The 16,162-nt window shown below is 38.5% G+C and overlaps 1 protein-coding gene across 14 annotated transcripts in view; it reads right to left on the reverse strand.

The window, feature by feature from the left end:
• Positions 1-16,162, reverse strand: part of NBEA (neurobeachin) — an 834,265-nt gene that overhangs the window by 363,177 nt on the left and 454,926 nt on the right. For all 14 annotated transcript variants that reach the window (XM_034758618.1, XM_034758629.1, XM_034758620.1 and 11 more), the window contains 2 exons: positions 14,503-14,611; positions 10,303-10,469 (listed from right to left, as the gene is read on the reverse strand). In XM_034758618.1, coding sequence (XP_034614509.1) covers positions 10,303-10,469; positions 14,503-14,611 — 276 coding nt within the window. The remainder of the gene's footprint in view (positions 1-10,302; positions 10,470-14,502; positions 14,612-16,162) is intronic.

Here is a 16,162-nt window from a genome sequence, read left to right on the forward strand (position 1 = left end):
TCACGGTTGCCTCCAAGGAGGGTACTGGCACAGTCCTCTTACAGCTTTATGGTTAAAACTGCAGAACAGAGGCTTATGAGTCATGGGTACTAACCAAAAAAAACAAAAACAAAAACCAGAGTCTCAGAGGAAGAGGCAGCTTTGGCCTTACTCCATGAGCGTAAAAGGTTTCAGGTCTTTGTTTATGGAAGACTGGTGTTAGCTGAAATTGCCCATAAACCACTTATTACCATTGCCAAAAAGGACTGGCAACCATCCCCCTGAGAATATAGAGATTATTTTTTCAATTACATATATATGAGTTGCCAATCTAATACAAACCTGAGAGATATTTGGAGGCTGCAGATACCCTCTAGAGCATTTGACAAAAGTAGAGTGGAGCAAAGTCCAGTGCTAGTCACTGTATATGCCAATTTGATTTAAAAAGACCTATCCAGTCTCAGATGAAATGTGAACTGTGATTGCCAAAGCAACAGCTCAGGATGAAAATCTGAAGAAAATGATTAAGGATATTAGCACAGAGTGGCCAGCACAGCATGTTCCCAGTCCCTATCACCAATTCAAGGGAGTATTTTCAATACTGGATGCGATTTTGTTTAAAAGCACCAGGATTGCAATCCCTAAGGCTTTACAGAAAAAATATGTTGGAAAGGATTGAGAAATGTCTTACCTGATAATTTCCTCTCTGTTAGCAGCTTCTCTCAGAATTAATTACTCATGGACTAATGCCCCCCACCTGTATTTGGAGACTGTCTAATGTTGTATCTGGAGGCTCCAAGACTTAAGTTGCAGTCACCAGAAGAGTTCTAACACAGCTGTAGAAACACTCCAGCAACAAATTATCAGCATTAAGACACCTTGATGTGATGTATTAAATGAACCTTAAATATATATATATGTCTTCATCTTCCTTTATAGACAATTTTTAATTTGTATTTTTGTTATTTGCTAAACTACAAAGGTGGGTTTAAATCAGAGAGAAGCTGCTAACAGAAAGAAAATTATCAGGTAAGAAATTTCACTTTCTATTGCACAGCTTCTCTCCTCATTTGTTACTCATGGGAAGTAGCCAGGAGTGAATCCCAGAAGTAGGGAGGGAAAGAATAAACAGAGTTCAATTATTATAGTGGAATAATTGACAGGTATGACAGTTCCCCCATATAAAGAAAGAGCTAAAACTAAGGAGTTATGTGGGCACCAACCCAGAGCATCTTCCTCCCAAAGGATGTCCTTCCAGAGGAATGGTAACTTACTTCACAAATCTTCCTCAGATGAGGCTCATACACTTTTCCCCTCAGTGCCTCTAGGCACTTCTGTGAATAGTTTCCAACATGCCTTGCATGCCAGCTGATGCAGAATTTTAATATCTTTCTTGCAGCAACTCTGAAGCCCTAAGGCCTTGGCATTTTGGATATGAGATGAACAGAATACTATTGGCATATGTATTCCGCATGCTTGAGATATATCTTTAGAACTCTAGGAATGCCCTTTTATGCCACAACTTTCCAAGGGTTAGAACAAAATGATGGGAGAGCTATCTCCCTGCCATGGTAGAAAAGAAAACCTTGAAAAGAAAGGTTTCTGGAGTTAGAAGAATAACCTTTTTCTCATGACAAAAGCAGTGTGATTCTTGTAAGGATATGGTCACTAATTCCAAAACTTGTCCTTAGGAGGTGATTAGAAAGGCCTGGCTTGTCTGAGTTGTTAATGTGATTAAACTTAGTCCGATACTCAAATTGGAGGTGTAGCAGGGCAGTAACCCCGCTCCTGCCCTGAAGGGCTTAAATCAGCCTGTAAGAGGGCTGTGGCAGGGAACCAGTAAGCCTGGGCTGATTGGGGAAGCAGCCACAGCTGGGTCACGCCCCAATCAGGCCGCAGTTGGTCCTATAAAAGGGCTGCTAGCCAGAGCTCAACAGTCTCTCTCTAACTGTGGAGGGAGACGGTCTGGCTGCTGGGGAGCTTAGAATAGGGTATCTATAGTGGAGCAGGGCTGAGGGAAGGCCAAAGGAGCTGTGGAGCTCCAGCCTGGAAACCCCCCAGGCTGCAGGCCTTGTTAAAGGCTGAGAAGGGTACTGGGGTTGCAGAGGCGCAGCCCAGGGTAGGCAGAGGCAGCAGGTCCAACCAACGCTTGGCGATGATTAATGGTATACAGACTGCAGTCTACTCCAGTGAGCAGGGGCTAGATGGAGACTGGCAATAGCCACTGAGGCAAGGTGTGGATAGGGGGTTTGGGGGTTCCCTGAGGAGGGGAGACCTAGAGAGAGGGGGTACTGCAGTGGGCAGAACCCCTGAGCAGGGGGGCATGGGGTCTGGGAGGGACACGGGGGCCTGCGGCGGGTGAGACATCAGCTGGCAGAGGTGATCTGGAGGTGGAAAAGAGCTAATTCCCTGGACAACCAGCAGGAGGCGCTGCACCAGTGAGTTGTCGCTGCACCACAGAGGATCCAATGTGCTGGGCTAGAAAATGCTGCCTTGGCTGGTACCCACATTTCTATGGTGCTGGGCTGTAGGACATCAACCAATCCTCCTGGAGAAACTCTAGTGTAGCTAAGATCACCAGAACTTTGGGATTATTATATTTGTATTACAACAGCATCTAGAAGTCAGGACCCCATTGTGCTGAACACTGCACAAACAAAGAGGCAGTCCCTGCCTCCAACAGCTTTCTATTTCTCCTCACACCAGAACTGTAAATGTCATCAAACCAATGAATGAAATATCCTGGTTCAATGGAGGTTAATGAAGAATCCATGCTGAACTATACTTCCTCTTCCAAAACCCCGGCTGTTAACTGTAGTTGTTCCCATTCTGAATGAAGGAGTCCCTGATTCAAGAGGTCTGGTGTTTTCTGCAGGTACAGTGTTGGCTAACAAGTCTAATGTGCCTTCTGGACCAGTGGAGGACTACAAGAGAACTTCAGCTATCCCTCTTCCTCTTTTCTGTATCCTTTATGTGAACTGTCTTGAAAGGCAGCAGATCGTTCTCTACCCAGGACTTTATTTCCATTGCCATGGAGAAGCTTTGACGTCTGGTTACTCCCTGGTTTCAGAGAGGATATAAGCAGTCATGCCTCAATCATATGTAACCCCTTTGGGGTTTAGAGAGCATGGCCCCTTGAAATCTTTTTCCTAGGGGGGAGGGGGAGAGTAAGAAAAAAAGGAGGGAAACTCCAGGGGGCAGCACTGGAGCACCAAGGAGATGGGGAGGCAGCCTTCCAGGCCCTGGAAAAGTGAAGCAGGGAAATCCTGCCTGAGGCCTGAGATGGACAGGGCCGATTGGGGACACCCCAGGACAGGAGCCAGGAGGAGCACTGGGCCAGGGAGGAATTGCCCGAGAAGGACAGGCCGGAGCTGGACCCAGTATCACTGCTGCCCAGAGCTGCATGGGGCTGTGAGTACTGGAGCTTGGAACTCTGCATTGGGAACAAGGAGGGAGGTTGCTAGATAGTTAAGTGGGGAGGTGGTCGCTCTGTGTGGCTTTGCAGAGAGCGGCAGAAGAGGGCACCGGAGGGGTTTGTTGGGGAAAGTTCACTGGCGCCGAAGATGACCAGGAGCACCCAAAACTCACCACTGCACTGGAACTTTGCTTAGGACTCCTGAACTCTGTGTGCAGACACATTGCTCAGTGTCTGCCCTTCCAGACTGTGCTACCACTGGGCCTGTGGGGCCTTGGTTTGGATGCAACCCTGTTTTACCCTCCCTTATATTTCCCCTTGTTGTTTTTCTCCTCTCATCCCTCTGTAAATAAATATTTCCCTTGTTATATCCATTGTACTTTTCCTGTGGGTGGGTGTGTGTGTTCACTCTGGGGGGTTGGAACAAATGCCACTGGGGCGGAAGGGATTTCTCCTGCTGCATTCCTGTGCGCGCCTTCTTTTGGCTAGAACTGCCTGCAGAGCAGACTCCATCTTGGCCACGAGGGCGCTAAAGTTACACATAAGCCAACCCCTAATGGGAAGTAGGAGGACAGTGCCCCCGTGAGTACCATAATTGTCCACTACATGGTTTCTTGCACCTTACACTTATGCAGCTGGTACTGGTCATGATCATAAGACAGGATTCTGGGTTTGATGGACCACTAGTCCAGCCCCATATGGCCATGTTTCTGGGGTTTTTTTTAAGAGAGGCGTTGAAATGAACTGAAAGGATGATTATGATGAGATTTTGGAAATTGGTCTTCCAAGAATGCTTGCTTCTATAGTGAGTATGCAAGGGTCTAGAATGACAGTTGGGTTGACTTTCAACATGTCGTTGAAACTACCTGCCCCCAAAGGGGCATTGGATGTTATCCAAGAATGACACCTAGCTTTGCATTGTATCAACCTTATGCTACCAAAATGTACGACATTTCTTTGTTTTATATTACAATTATTATAACATCTTTGTTTTATATTAAAAGTTTTAACTTTAATATTTGGTTTAATCAGATGTCCTTATCTGGATCTTATGACACCCTCAAAAGAGCCATCAACAGGAAAACATGTACAGAACAGTACTTGAAGAGGAGGAGATTTTATTAATATTGAGTTCCTTACAAGCCACCAACTGATATCCTGTCCTGGAAAAGACTTGTAGGTGGTGGTGGACTTTTGTCTGTGCATGTGCAATTCCTGGCTGTTTACAGGGGAGGAAGTAGTCCACTATCCATCCTGGCACAGGGACCACACAACAGAGGAGAGGTACTGCTACACATACCTTGACCGTGGAAGTAGCTTGTTAGATGTCCCCAGGAGCCTGACAGGCTGCCTACCTGCTCTCTCAGGCGGTCTAGGACTCAGCTAAGTACTGTAGGAGCAACCCAGTACCTCTCATGGCTTTACTCAGGAAGATTTTGAACATGGAAATAGATTTTTCACTTTCCACCCTGTAATCCCATGAAGGTGCAGCTTCATGGGGAGTGAAATCCTCACGTGCCTCTCTCCTGATCACAGACAGCCTGAAGTGTTCCTAGGGCTTTAATGTGGAGCCACCCTGTGGAGTGGGGAATGGGTGGAGAGAGAGACTCAATCCCGCCTTTCAGAGTCTGAGCCTCTTTCCCTGGCAGAGCAAGATTTTATGGCTGATGATCAGAAGACACAATTCCCATTCAGCTGCTGTCTGAAATCTGAGCCCCCTTCCCTGGCAGAGAGGGGGTCCTTGGACTGAAAGCCAGACAGACAAAATTTTGAGTAGACTGTAGCATGAGGCGAAGTTGTAGAAAGGAACAGGCTTCTCTGCATGCCCAGACACACTGCAGAGTTGGGGGAAACGTGGTAAGCATGATACTGACCTCTGTAAGAGAAACTATGTGTAGGAGAAAAGCCCCAGCAAACACTCCCTGGGGGGGGGGAGGGGGACAAAGGAGAAGAGGTTTTACCCCTGATTTTCACCCTGCCTGTTCATTAACAATTATCTGATGTTCCAGAGAGATGTGTTACATGTCCTACAGCACCAAAGGAAGCAGGCATATCAAAAGGAGACATGGAAAAGTATGATACTAGTAGATCAAATGTCCTGAGGCACAATCTGGTGACAACTAAAGTATTTAACTGAAGCAGGGAGATGTATTACAATGTCCCTGCAATTAGGAAAAGAAAACCCTAAAAAAATTAGATATTCTCTTTAGGTAAGCAACAAAAATTCAGAAGGTGTTCAGAATGAAGGAATTAGCATTCTGGAAGGAAGCTAGAAATAAACTAAGAAATACTGGAACTGCCAGGACTGACGCCCACGTGATATATGCTGATCTCATATTTTTATGATGAGAATGATCCAATCCCATTACATTAGATGAAAGGTGAAAAGGAGAAAAAGTGTCTTTATCTTTTTGCTATGATAGAATCAGTTCTAGAACTAAAAATTTGATCTTTCCTCCAAAAGACCTCAAGTTCTTGGCTTGAATCTCTAGGATTAGGTCCAAGTTATGCAATCCAAAATAGTATTTTCCTGTCACTGGAGTAGTTGCTGAATTATCTGCAAAATCTGCAGCATCATATGTTCCATAAAAGCCAAGAGATTCATGAGGGCTGGATCTGGCTCCAGAACCGTTTCTTCTGGTCTGCAGCTCCCTCTGCAATTAACAAATGGATCAGGACCACATCTGGCTCCCTGCTCAAGTTAGATGGGCTGGGAAGGGGCTGCAGCTGAAGTGGGTGGAGTTTAGGAGAGAGCTTGAGCAGGGTTAGACACAGGCACTTCAGTGTTCCTGTCTTTCCCCTTGGTAACAGCCACACAGGTGGTGACAGTGCCAGAATGCCTCAGACCCTGAGTTTACGGAAGGTTCCTTCCCCGACCATCCCCTGCCTTTTCTCTGCGTTCCAGTCCCTCTTGCTGTGAGCCATCAATATCTGGCTAAGAGGAGGAATCTTTAAATCATCTTCCTCCTGCTTCTGTAGTTGCCAAGTCCCACAGGTTCAAAGAAGTGCTTCCCTCCCTCAGCCCTTCCCCTTCCAATGAACAAGCACTCAGAGGGGAATGCCCCAGGGGAAGAGGGAGGAAGAGAGAAAAAGGAGGAACAGGGAGGTTGAGAAAGTGGGAGAGGATGCCAATGAGCAGAGAAAAGAAGGTGAGTGTGTGGGTGCGAGAGACAGAGAGTAGACTTGGAGGATGAACAGCCCTACTGCTGCATTAATGGACTGAAGAAGAGAGGTTCCACAAAATGTAATTGTCTTTATTTACTTTATTTAACTCTGATCTCTAGGGAGGCACATTCTGCAGCCAGAGAGGACTAAAATTAGCCTCTTGTCAGGGAATACTTTTCTCCTGTAGCTCCTAAGTGAAAAGGTAATGTGGTCCTCACTACAGAACAAGTTTGACAATCCTGCCTTACAGCATTAATGATTAATATGTGTCTGGTATCCAAGATTACCAAAGGTGGTTGTAAATAGAAAAAAGCCTAAATCCAGTTTGTGTATGTATTACCTAGTAAAGTCTGTTAAATCTAGGTAGAGGTCAGCTTCAAACAAATTGATTTTCTGAACTCTTTTTTTAAATGACTACTTTCTCATTACTGCAATCCCCATGAGAACATCAAACAGCTACTTTCAAAATGCCTCTGATGGATATTTAACGTCAACATTTAGACCATAACTTGAACCTAGAGTTCTTCATATGCTCTGGATCCGCCATGATGAACATACCTGAAAGTAAACTCACCACACCTGAGGAAAAGCAGTAACTTTTTTTTTTAAAGCTACAAATAGAAGGTATAATAAAACACTGAATAGGTTCTTATTAAAAAAAAATCTACTATTTTGTGGCAGGGAAATGTAAAGAAAAAAACCAAACAAATGCTATTTATTCATGATCCTACTATACTTTCCTTTTGATGCAATGGAGTTTGTCAATATACCAATATGGAAGGAAACAAAATAATTTTGCCTGTACTAAAACTGGAGTTAAAAACATCTATTTGTGAAGTGGAAAAAGATAAAATTGATACTTAAATATTACTTACAGCCTTTAAGAGGCATTAAACAATATAATATAAATGATTTCCAAAAATATATTATTTCTCTCATATAGATAAAGCAGAAAGGTATTGTTGAGTAAATTAGTTCTCAGACCAGCAGTGCTAGGTTACATAATCCTTACCCATGCTTGTGGGAACTTATTCTCTCTAGTGGAGTAGTCAAGTAAATGCTTACTAATGTAAGTTGCCTACAGTAAGAAGCTATGCAAAAGATAATCTAAACTACAACTCACTTCTGATTTTATGGCTACTTTTAATGCTAATCATGGTCTACTCTTTGTAGAGTGCAATTAGCATAACTGAAATGTTTTATGTGGCATATTACTGAGTTTATCCATACTTATTCTTGTTTTTCAGACCTTTCAAAGACAGATTATGTTAATATATTCAAAATTCATACTTTGTAAATACTACAAAAGTTCACTCAATCTTGAAGCATCAAACTTCAAAAGCAATTTGTCTAGGCTTTTCTTATCCTATTCTTTGGAAATCTTGTCTGCCCTTTCTGAATCCTAAGACAGTAGTCATTCATTGTTCACATTTTTCCTCGTGGTGCTTCCAGTATTCGACCTCATTCTGTGTTCTATTATCAAAAAAACAGACAGCTAACACTCTGGCAACCCAAGAGTAAGCATATCAATGATTGGTGGTTGCTTTCTCCAAAGGCAGCATATGCAGGGGTACAAAAACTGGGAAGATGTAAGGTAAGAAGAATTTATTATATTGGATTCCAAACACAATAAAACTTGTATCTATTCTACATCTGAGACACACACCATGAAACCAGATCTTACTTTCATACCAAAACCATTTGTGCTAAAGACCTTTAAAATAAGTCTTTGGACATGTATTATACATACTAAACATGAGGCTAGCTTGGTTCTAGAGAATCCAAGCTTCCAGGAATCATACCCTCTCCTTAAAAGCACTTCCTTATGCATCTAGATGCCACACCTCTTGGATCTTCCATAAGTTTTATTGTGTGGAACCAGTGGACAGGTTTCTTTCACATGCTGCTTCTTGGGCCAATTGCCTACTCCCTATGTGTAGTGTCAGGGCCTCTTTCAAATACAAAAGATCTTCAGGAAATAAGTTTTTCATTCTGCATTGGGAACTGAGGAAAAACTTTTGCCATTAGAAATGCTACACTGACAACACAGGTCTAGACATCCCATAAACCATATTATGGTAGCTAAGGAACCCCTAAGTATTCCCTAGCAACTTTGTATTAGGAATTACCTGGCATGCCAGTTAGCCCGTAGCAGCTAGACAGTATATTTGTGGAGTCCCTTGCTACCATGTAAAAACTTATGGAGAGTTCTATGCCCCAGGCGCTGGCAGTGGAACATTTTCCCGTATCTGCTGTCAGACTGGGAGGTGTCAAGCCACTCCTGGTTCCCCAGTGACTATTATGGCTTTGAGGGAGGGACAGTGACCCTTACCTGGTAAACCTAAAACTGTAGATTAGGAGAGCAACCACTTCTCCACGCCAAAACCCAGGAGAGAAGCTATTTGGCCCCAGGAGGAAATGGTAGATCACCTATCACTTCCTAGAAGACAACTGTCTCATGGCTTGTGGAGATGGTGGCCTACAGCTGTGCAACAGCATCAGCTCAGATTTGTAACATCAACTTGAGTTGCTTTTCACAGAACTCAACAGAATTGAAACCCACCTCATTTTGAGCAGGGAATTTAAAGGAAAACTTAAGGTCAATAAGCCCAAAATTACACCTTATTTTTTAAACAATATAAACTGCTGTATATTGTTCTCACTAAAGTCAGCATTTTTAGTTAAATAGGAAGCACCTTCCCATTCACAGAAATATTAAGTCTAAATAGAAATGCAACATCTGTTTTTTTACTTCTTACTTGCACTGGTTGTGTTGATTCCTCCATTATGTACTTGAAAATAAATGATACACATGCAAACAGTGACAATAGGGTGAGAATAATATACATAGCATTCATTAGATATCTTAATATTTATGGTTATATAATATTCTAATGAGGCTTAACTCTAAGTCCCTAGAACATATATTAGAATCTCATTTACTGTATTGTCAATTAAAGAACAGATAATTTATATATTATATTTTGAACCAAATTTTCAAAATATGTCTGCAGAAGTGAGCATGCACTTTTCTCACACCCAACTTGGGCATGAGATACGCTTGGATACACATGTGCATATGTGTGACTTGTGCCTGCAGAGTTTGGTTGCACACACTAGGTATTGACCTTTATGTTCGAATGTGAGGATAAAGATTTACCAATGTATTGTATCAAAGTATATATTGATTATTTATACAGAAATAGTTTAATAGATAGGGCACTAGACAGGTGAGCTGGGTTCTATTCCTTGTTCTACCACTGACCTTCCATGCGAGCTTAAACAAGTCATTTTTCCTCTCTGTGCCTCTTCCCACCTTTCATCTCTCTTTTCTATTTACATTGTAATATCTTTGGGACTGGGACTGTCTCTCACTACCTGTTCATACAGCAGCTAGCCCAATCCTGGTTGGGGCCTCTAGGCCCTACTGGAATACAAATAATAGTGCTACATGATGAACAAGCATAAGTATCTACAAATTATCTAAAACAAATTTTAATAAAATACTGTGTTGATGGGCTATGGAGAGCATTGCATCTGCACATCATGTACTAGAAGAGGAATCACCCCACAGGAAGGCTTTTGAGGGGGAAAAAAAAAAAAACAGATATAAAGAAGACAAAAGTTCTCTTGAAATGATTCCCACCATCAGCACATCCAATTTTCAATTGTATGAAAATGGCTGATTCATTTTAAATTTTGAAACAAATGTTTATAATTACACATTCATGATTACAGCTTACCTGTGAGAGACTGCTCCCCAAGCACCATGTTTATTTGTTAGGATATTCAGTATCTTCTGTTTCAGCTGATTGGCTGTAACATGATCACGATGTTTAGCAGCACTTATAAGATGGTCACACATCTTTTCTTCCTCTCTTCTATCAGCAGCATATTGAGCACACTGTGACTAAAAATTAAAAAAAAAAAAAAAGTGAATAGTAAATAGAATAATTTAGGAAGTGCCTACAAGTTGCTTAGGAGTGATTTTCATATATCTAAATTCTCCTTTCTACCTACATCTTAGTCACCTCTGTTCTCACCAAACTCAGCATTTCTAGGTAAATAAGAAGCACCTTACCATTCACAGAAATATAAAGTCTAAACAGAAACACAATATCCATTTTTATACTCCTTACTTGCACTGGTTGTGTTGATCCCTCCTCCAGGGGAAAATAAGAGGCTTAATGCTATGTTAAGGTTGAGAAATTAAGCCATCAAAAGTGAGGAAATGCAGAATTACAGTGAAAACACACGTAACTCTGCTTCTTTTTGCTTATGTCTTAAAATATGGCCTCTTTTTTAGATCATTATAAATTATTTGCCAATTAATGCCTTATACAATACATTATACTCTGGAATTTCTTATTCAATATTGCATACAGAAAGCTACAACACTGTACCAGACAGACTTAGCTTGACTTTTAAGTCTAGTAAGATCTACAAAACAAGATCTTAATAGTTCACAAGTTCCATACTTTTATAATTATGGATCTTAAAGTGGATCTCCATTACCTTTGAAATTAAATGTCTATTTCCTTAATCTCCATATATTACAACATGGAAAAAACACCACAAGATACATACAAGTAAAAACAGTTGGAAAAAATGAAAAGGGATTAAAAAAAAATCTATCAGAAATACTTGAAACTGAAAATAAAGCTAGAAATAATTATTTGATCATGTTGCTTTCAAAATCCATCTCTCAAGGAATTTCAATAATTACTGCCGTTTCCATTATAGACTGATTGTGAAAAAGATTCCATTATCGAAACACTGTTAACTTTAGTTTCTATCTTCTAATACCTTTGTTCTCTTTGTAGCATACAGAATTATACATTTCTCTACTTTAGTCTCAAAAAGAGACTGCATTCAAATTCTCAATACTCCTTTTAGTAGGGATCTATTTGAAAAGTCTGAATAGGGCGAACGTGTCTGTGGCAATTAAAAAAAACAATATCACAGTTTTTTTACAGAGATATATCATAAAAAACTACATTATACTCAAATTATTTTGAATAAATTGTGTTGGTTATTTAATGTGTGTGCATGCAATGATCATTTCTGAATAAAATCCTGCATTTTGAATTAGGTTTCTTAAGTTTATGCATTCCATAACAATTGATTGTTTCCCATTTTAGAACAAATTCAACAAAGATTTAATACTACCTAAACAAAATACTATATAATATTTATTATACCACAGGTTGCAATTAAGCTAACATTGTACTGGAGACATCTTATTGCATTTCATGAATTTAGGTGTGCATATTTCAATAGACTAGTGTTTTTATTACAGAAAATGGCAGTACTTGGTAAGATTTTAACTATGTCCATCTACTGTATTTAAAACTATTACTAAAAGGCATCTATTTCAGACAGGAATTACATTACTTTCAAGGGGTTAATTCATTTTTTCAATTTATCTTCATGTACAGGGAAGCACCAATTAGTACAATGATCTGCCTCAGTAATGAGGTTAATATTTCACCAGCTCATTGGACAGTAAAATTAAATTTTCATTTTTCTTCCTGAACAATTACAGAGGCTAACAAAATGAATGTTAACTGGAAGCAATCATTCTGGAAAAACTGGACTCTTTCAATAAAAGCCATAGTCATAAGACAAAATTGACTAGTGTTAACTTTACAATCCCTTATGCTTACATCTACACACCCACATGCACCCACACTGTGTCACTATATAACTTTAGTCAAATAGTTGCATCAGTAATGATACAATTGAAGTCTGAGAGATAAAAGTGTGATTACTTGACTGGTAAAATACCCATTCACTTTTTTCCTGCAGTGAACAATAATTAGCACGCTCAAAATAATCAAATATTTACAAAATAAATACATTTAAATATTGTTAAATAAAATAAAACTGATTTATAATTTAAAATGCAGTAGATGGTAAAAAAACTTTCACACATCTTTTAAGTGGGATGCATGCTAATATGATATGATGCCTATGGAACATTATTACAACATCAATATGTAAAACTGTTTCAGACTCTAAGCACCATCTTATTTTAGGTATATCTAAGATTCATATTGGTACATGATTACATTTAATTTTTTTATTTTATTTACTTAGAGATTTTTTTCTTCTCCATTTCAAACATATTTCTCAGGTTTTTCACAAGACAATAAGTATAATAAAAAATGTTAGAGAGAAATGTCTTGGTTTCCTTACTAGAAAATAAGATTGACTTAAGGCTGTTCCTTTAGGGAATTTAGTTAATATTCTAAATCTTATTTGCTAACAGAAGCTGGAAGTTAATTGAATTTTCTCATTTCGTCTAGAGTTCTGACAGATCTTATACCTCAACATATTCTTCAAAGAGCAGATAACTCAATCTTCTATTGTCATTTTAGGTTACTGTATGATGCCCTGATAAATATCAAATGTTATTTATTGTTGAGGCAATATGAAACTTCACTCTGACATACACTTAATTGTAAATGTGATTTTATCTAAGCTCAAAATATCCAGTATATGTTTGGTAATAAAGTTGTTGCAATCCCATCTGACAAGTGTCTGCTGTCTGGCCTGACAAAATGAAGTAAAGGTTATATGTATTCAAAATGACAACAAGATATCTCTGTGTCTTATATTTTTCTGCTAGGTCAAGGAGCACAAGAACTAGTACATCAAAGTGTAGGTTTTAGAGAGCTGCTTCGATGAGATAAAAACCTCATCAAAATTGAGATTACTGGCTTCTATGTCTTGCCAAAAGGTGCTTGTTGGCATTCCCTGACAGATGAATATGTTCATACAGCTATTTATTCAAGGCTACCAAATCAATCAAACCTAATTCTAATGCCATGCTACCCAAACATTAAAACATGCTTTTGTGTATTACGGTATTTTATATATGAGCATATACACACACAAACATATACACATAGGTAAAAACAGGAATAATCAAAATTTCTATATATTGAAATATCACAGATACGCTTTTTTAATATCAAAACATATTGCCTGATAAAACCATGTTAAACAAAAAGATTTTTTAACATTGTTGTATCAAAAGTTCTCAAATATATCAAAAGATATATTTAAACAGGAAAATGAGAAATTCTATGTAAATAAAGGGGAAAAAAGTTCAAACATTCATTTAAATACGCTTTTTAAAATAGTCTTTAATATTTGTACGGTATTTTGCCACAAAATACTTTAAAACACTATAGTGGGTTATATGCTACATTCCTTACTGAAGAAATGAATGATTCACTATGTACTACTTCTGTTAGTAAGGATTATTCACATTAGTAAGAGTTACAGGATCCACCTCCTGCTTTTCATCTTCCAAAATTAAAGACAATAGACATTTCATATATTAGCCTATCTCCAGTAATTACTTATTCTTATTAGCTTAGCAAGTAGAAAATATACTTAATATCTTCCAATTTATAAGTTATACCTGGTAAATAAGATGAAAAAATACTAGAAAGTATTGGTATTGGTAGTGAAAATACTATACTATTTACAGATCAATATTTATTATTTTTCTTAAAGCACCTCAAGTGTGCTATCCTTTAGTTTTATTTATTATACACAAAACTCACATTCTATTGATAAAATCCAGCAAAAATAATTTCACTATTAAATGTTGTTTGTTTTTTACTACTTGCAATAAAATCAGACAAGTTCTTTGTGAACCTTAAAGATCTGCCATATCAAGTTAGTAGGCATTCTGATTAAGGGGTTTCTTCAAGCTGTAAATATTTTCATGCATTTCAGTGAAGGGATGAGAAGAAACTAGTTCCTTGTGTTTGACATTTACCAAAGCTTTTAAAAACTGGCTTTCAAATGCCTTAAATGTAAATTTCTCTCTCTCTTGGAAAAAAAAAATCTTTATTGTATGAGGTTACAGTCTAAGTGATGGCTGAGTGAAAACAGAAAAGCAGGAATTCATCAAATCTTGAGCTTACCTCAAATTCGGCATGTTTGTGTACATCTTCAGCTCTTTGTCGGTTCAAAATAAACTCCGCCTCATTTGCAACACGCACTATGTGGTCTTTCATTGCATGACACAATAATCTAAAACAAAATAAAACACTTGAAATCCATCTTCATATTTGACTTTCTTCAAATAAATTATTTCAATAAGCTTGCCTTAGAATGGAAAAAGTTTAACATTTACCAAATGAATTATAATTGCTAAATTAGTTTACATTAATAATTTAACTTTTTCAGAGGAGTTCATTGTAATTTCATGTATTTGGGAAAACACAGAGAAAACTCTCTACAATGAAAGAGGCCTTATGCAGTGAGTTTAGTATCAGCTAGCTAACTAAAGGAAACACTGCTTACAGAAGTGTACTTTGGACCTGCTTATAGTGAGACTGCAACCACAAATACAGCATGAATACAGGAACATTTTTTATTGGAACAACTGCTTAACTGTTATTGGTATTTCATCTAGCTAACTAAAATTTGAATGCCCACAGTGCATATAAGATGCAATGTCTTTTTATTTTTATGTAGAACAGCTGCAAAAATCAAAGAAATGCAAAAAAAAAATGCACATGATATAACTGAAACTATTTGAATGCACCACTGTTAAAATACCAGTATTGCCAAAAATCAAATAATCATGAGACTTCTGCAATAAAATCAGATTCTTAATAAATACATAAATCATTTTGGATTTTTTCCAATTTGCATTTCGTTTTTGAACTTGTGTGAACTCAGGTAATATTTTAAAGCTTTTCTCTTCATCCAAGAGGGCTAGAAACTCACTTTTTACAAATATGAAAGCTGAGATTAAATGAAAACAGATTTTCTCATAATCAGAGGTTTCCAGTAGCTGGGGATTTAAGAAAAATATCATGAGACTCATGATAAAATTGCAAGAATTGGCAACACTACATGACACAATAATTGAAAAAAAACTAGATTGAGAGCTCTTTTTCAAAAATGACTATGCTCTCTCTCCCCCTATTATGGTTAGGACAAGCTCTTTGGGTGGGAATTTCAAAAGTGCTCAATACTCACCTAATTTTGCTCTCATTGAAGGCAATGAGAGTTTTGTATATTTGTCCCATGGGATGGTGTCTTGACATTTTTGAAAATCTCATTAGGTACCTATTTGCATCTTTAGGTGCCTAAATATCTTTAAAATCTAGCCCTGAGTGAACAGAGAGCAGTGAGATTTATTCATGGTTATTACTACATTAGTATTTTTCAATTTATAAAAAGGAGGATGTGTCTCAGTTTTGTGAGACTCCTGGAGAGGGAAAGAGGCTCAAGGCAACTGCTTCAGGGGATAGGTCAGTGGTACTTTACCAGAGATTTCTGAAAAACAGAATTGTGTTTAAAGTTTGTTGCCATTTCTATTCAAGGAAATGGGGACTTTGCACAGTTAGCAAATAAACTATGAAAATACTTTACTTGGTGTCACTGATTTCTGCTTCAAACAGGAAACTGGCCTAAAAAGCCCCAAAATACGCTTCCATTCAGCAAAGAGGTGGCAGTAACAACATCATTATTGCTCTCGTGTCTGAATTAAATCATAGTCCGCTAGCTCTTATCCAATCCCAAATTCATGTTGACACTGTGGATTTCATTCAGCTATTCTAGCTGGATCAG

Source organism: Trachemys scripta, chromosome 1, assembly GCF_013100865.1.
Source record: "Trachemys scripta elegans isolate TJP31775 chromosome 1, CAS_Tse_1.0, whole genome shotgun sequence".
Lineage (NCBI taxonomy): Eukaryota > Metazoa > Chordata > Testudines > Emydidae > Trachemys > Trachemys scripta.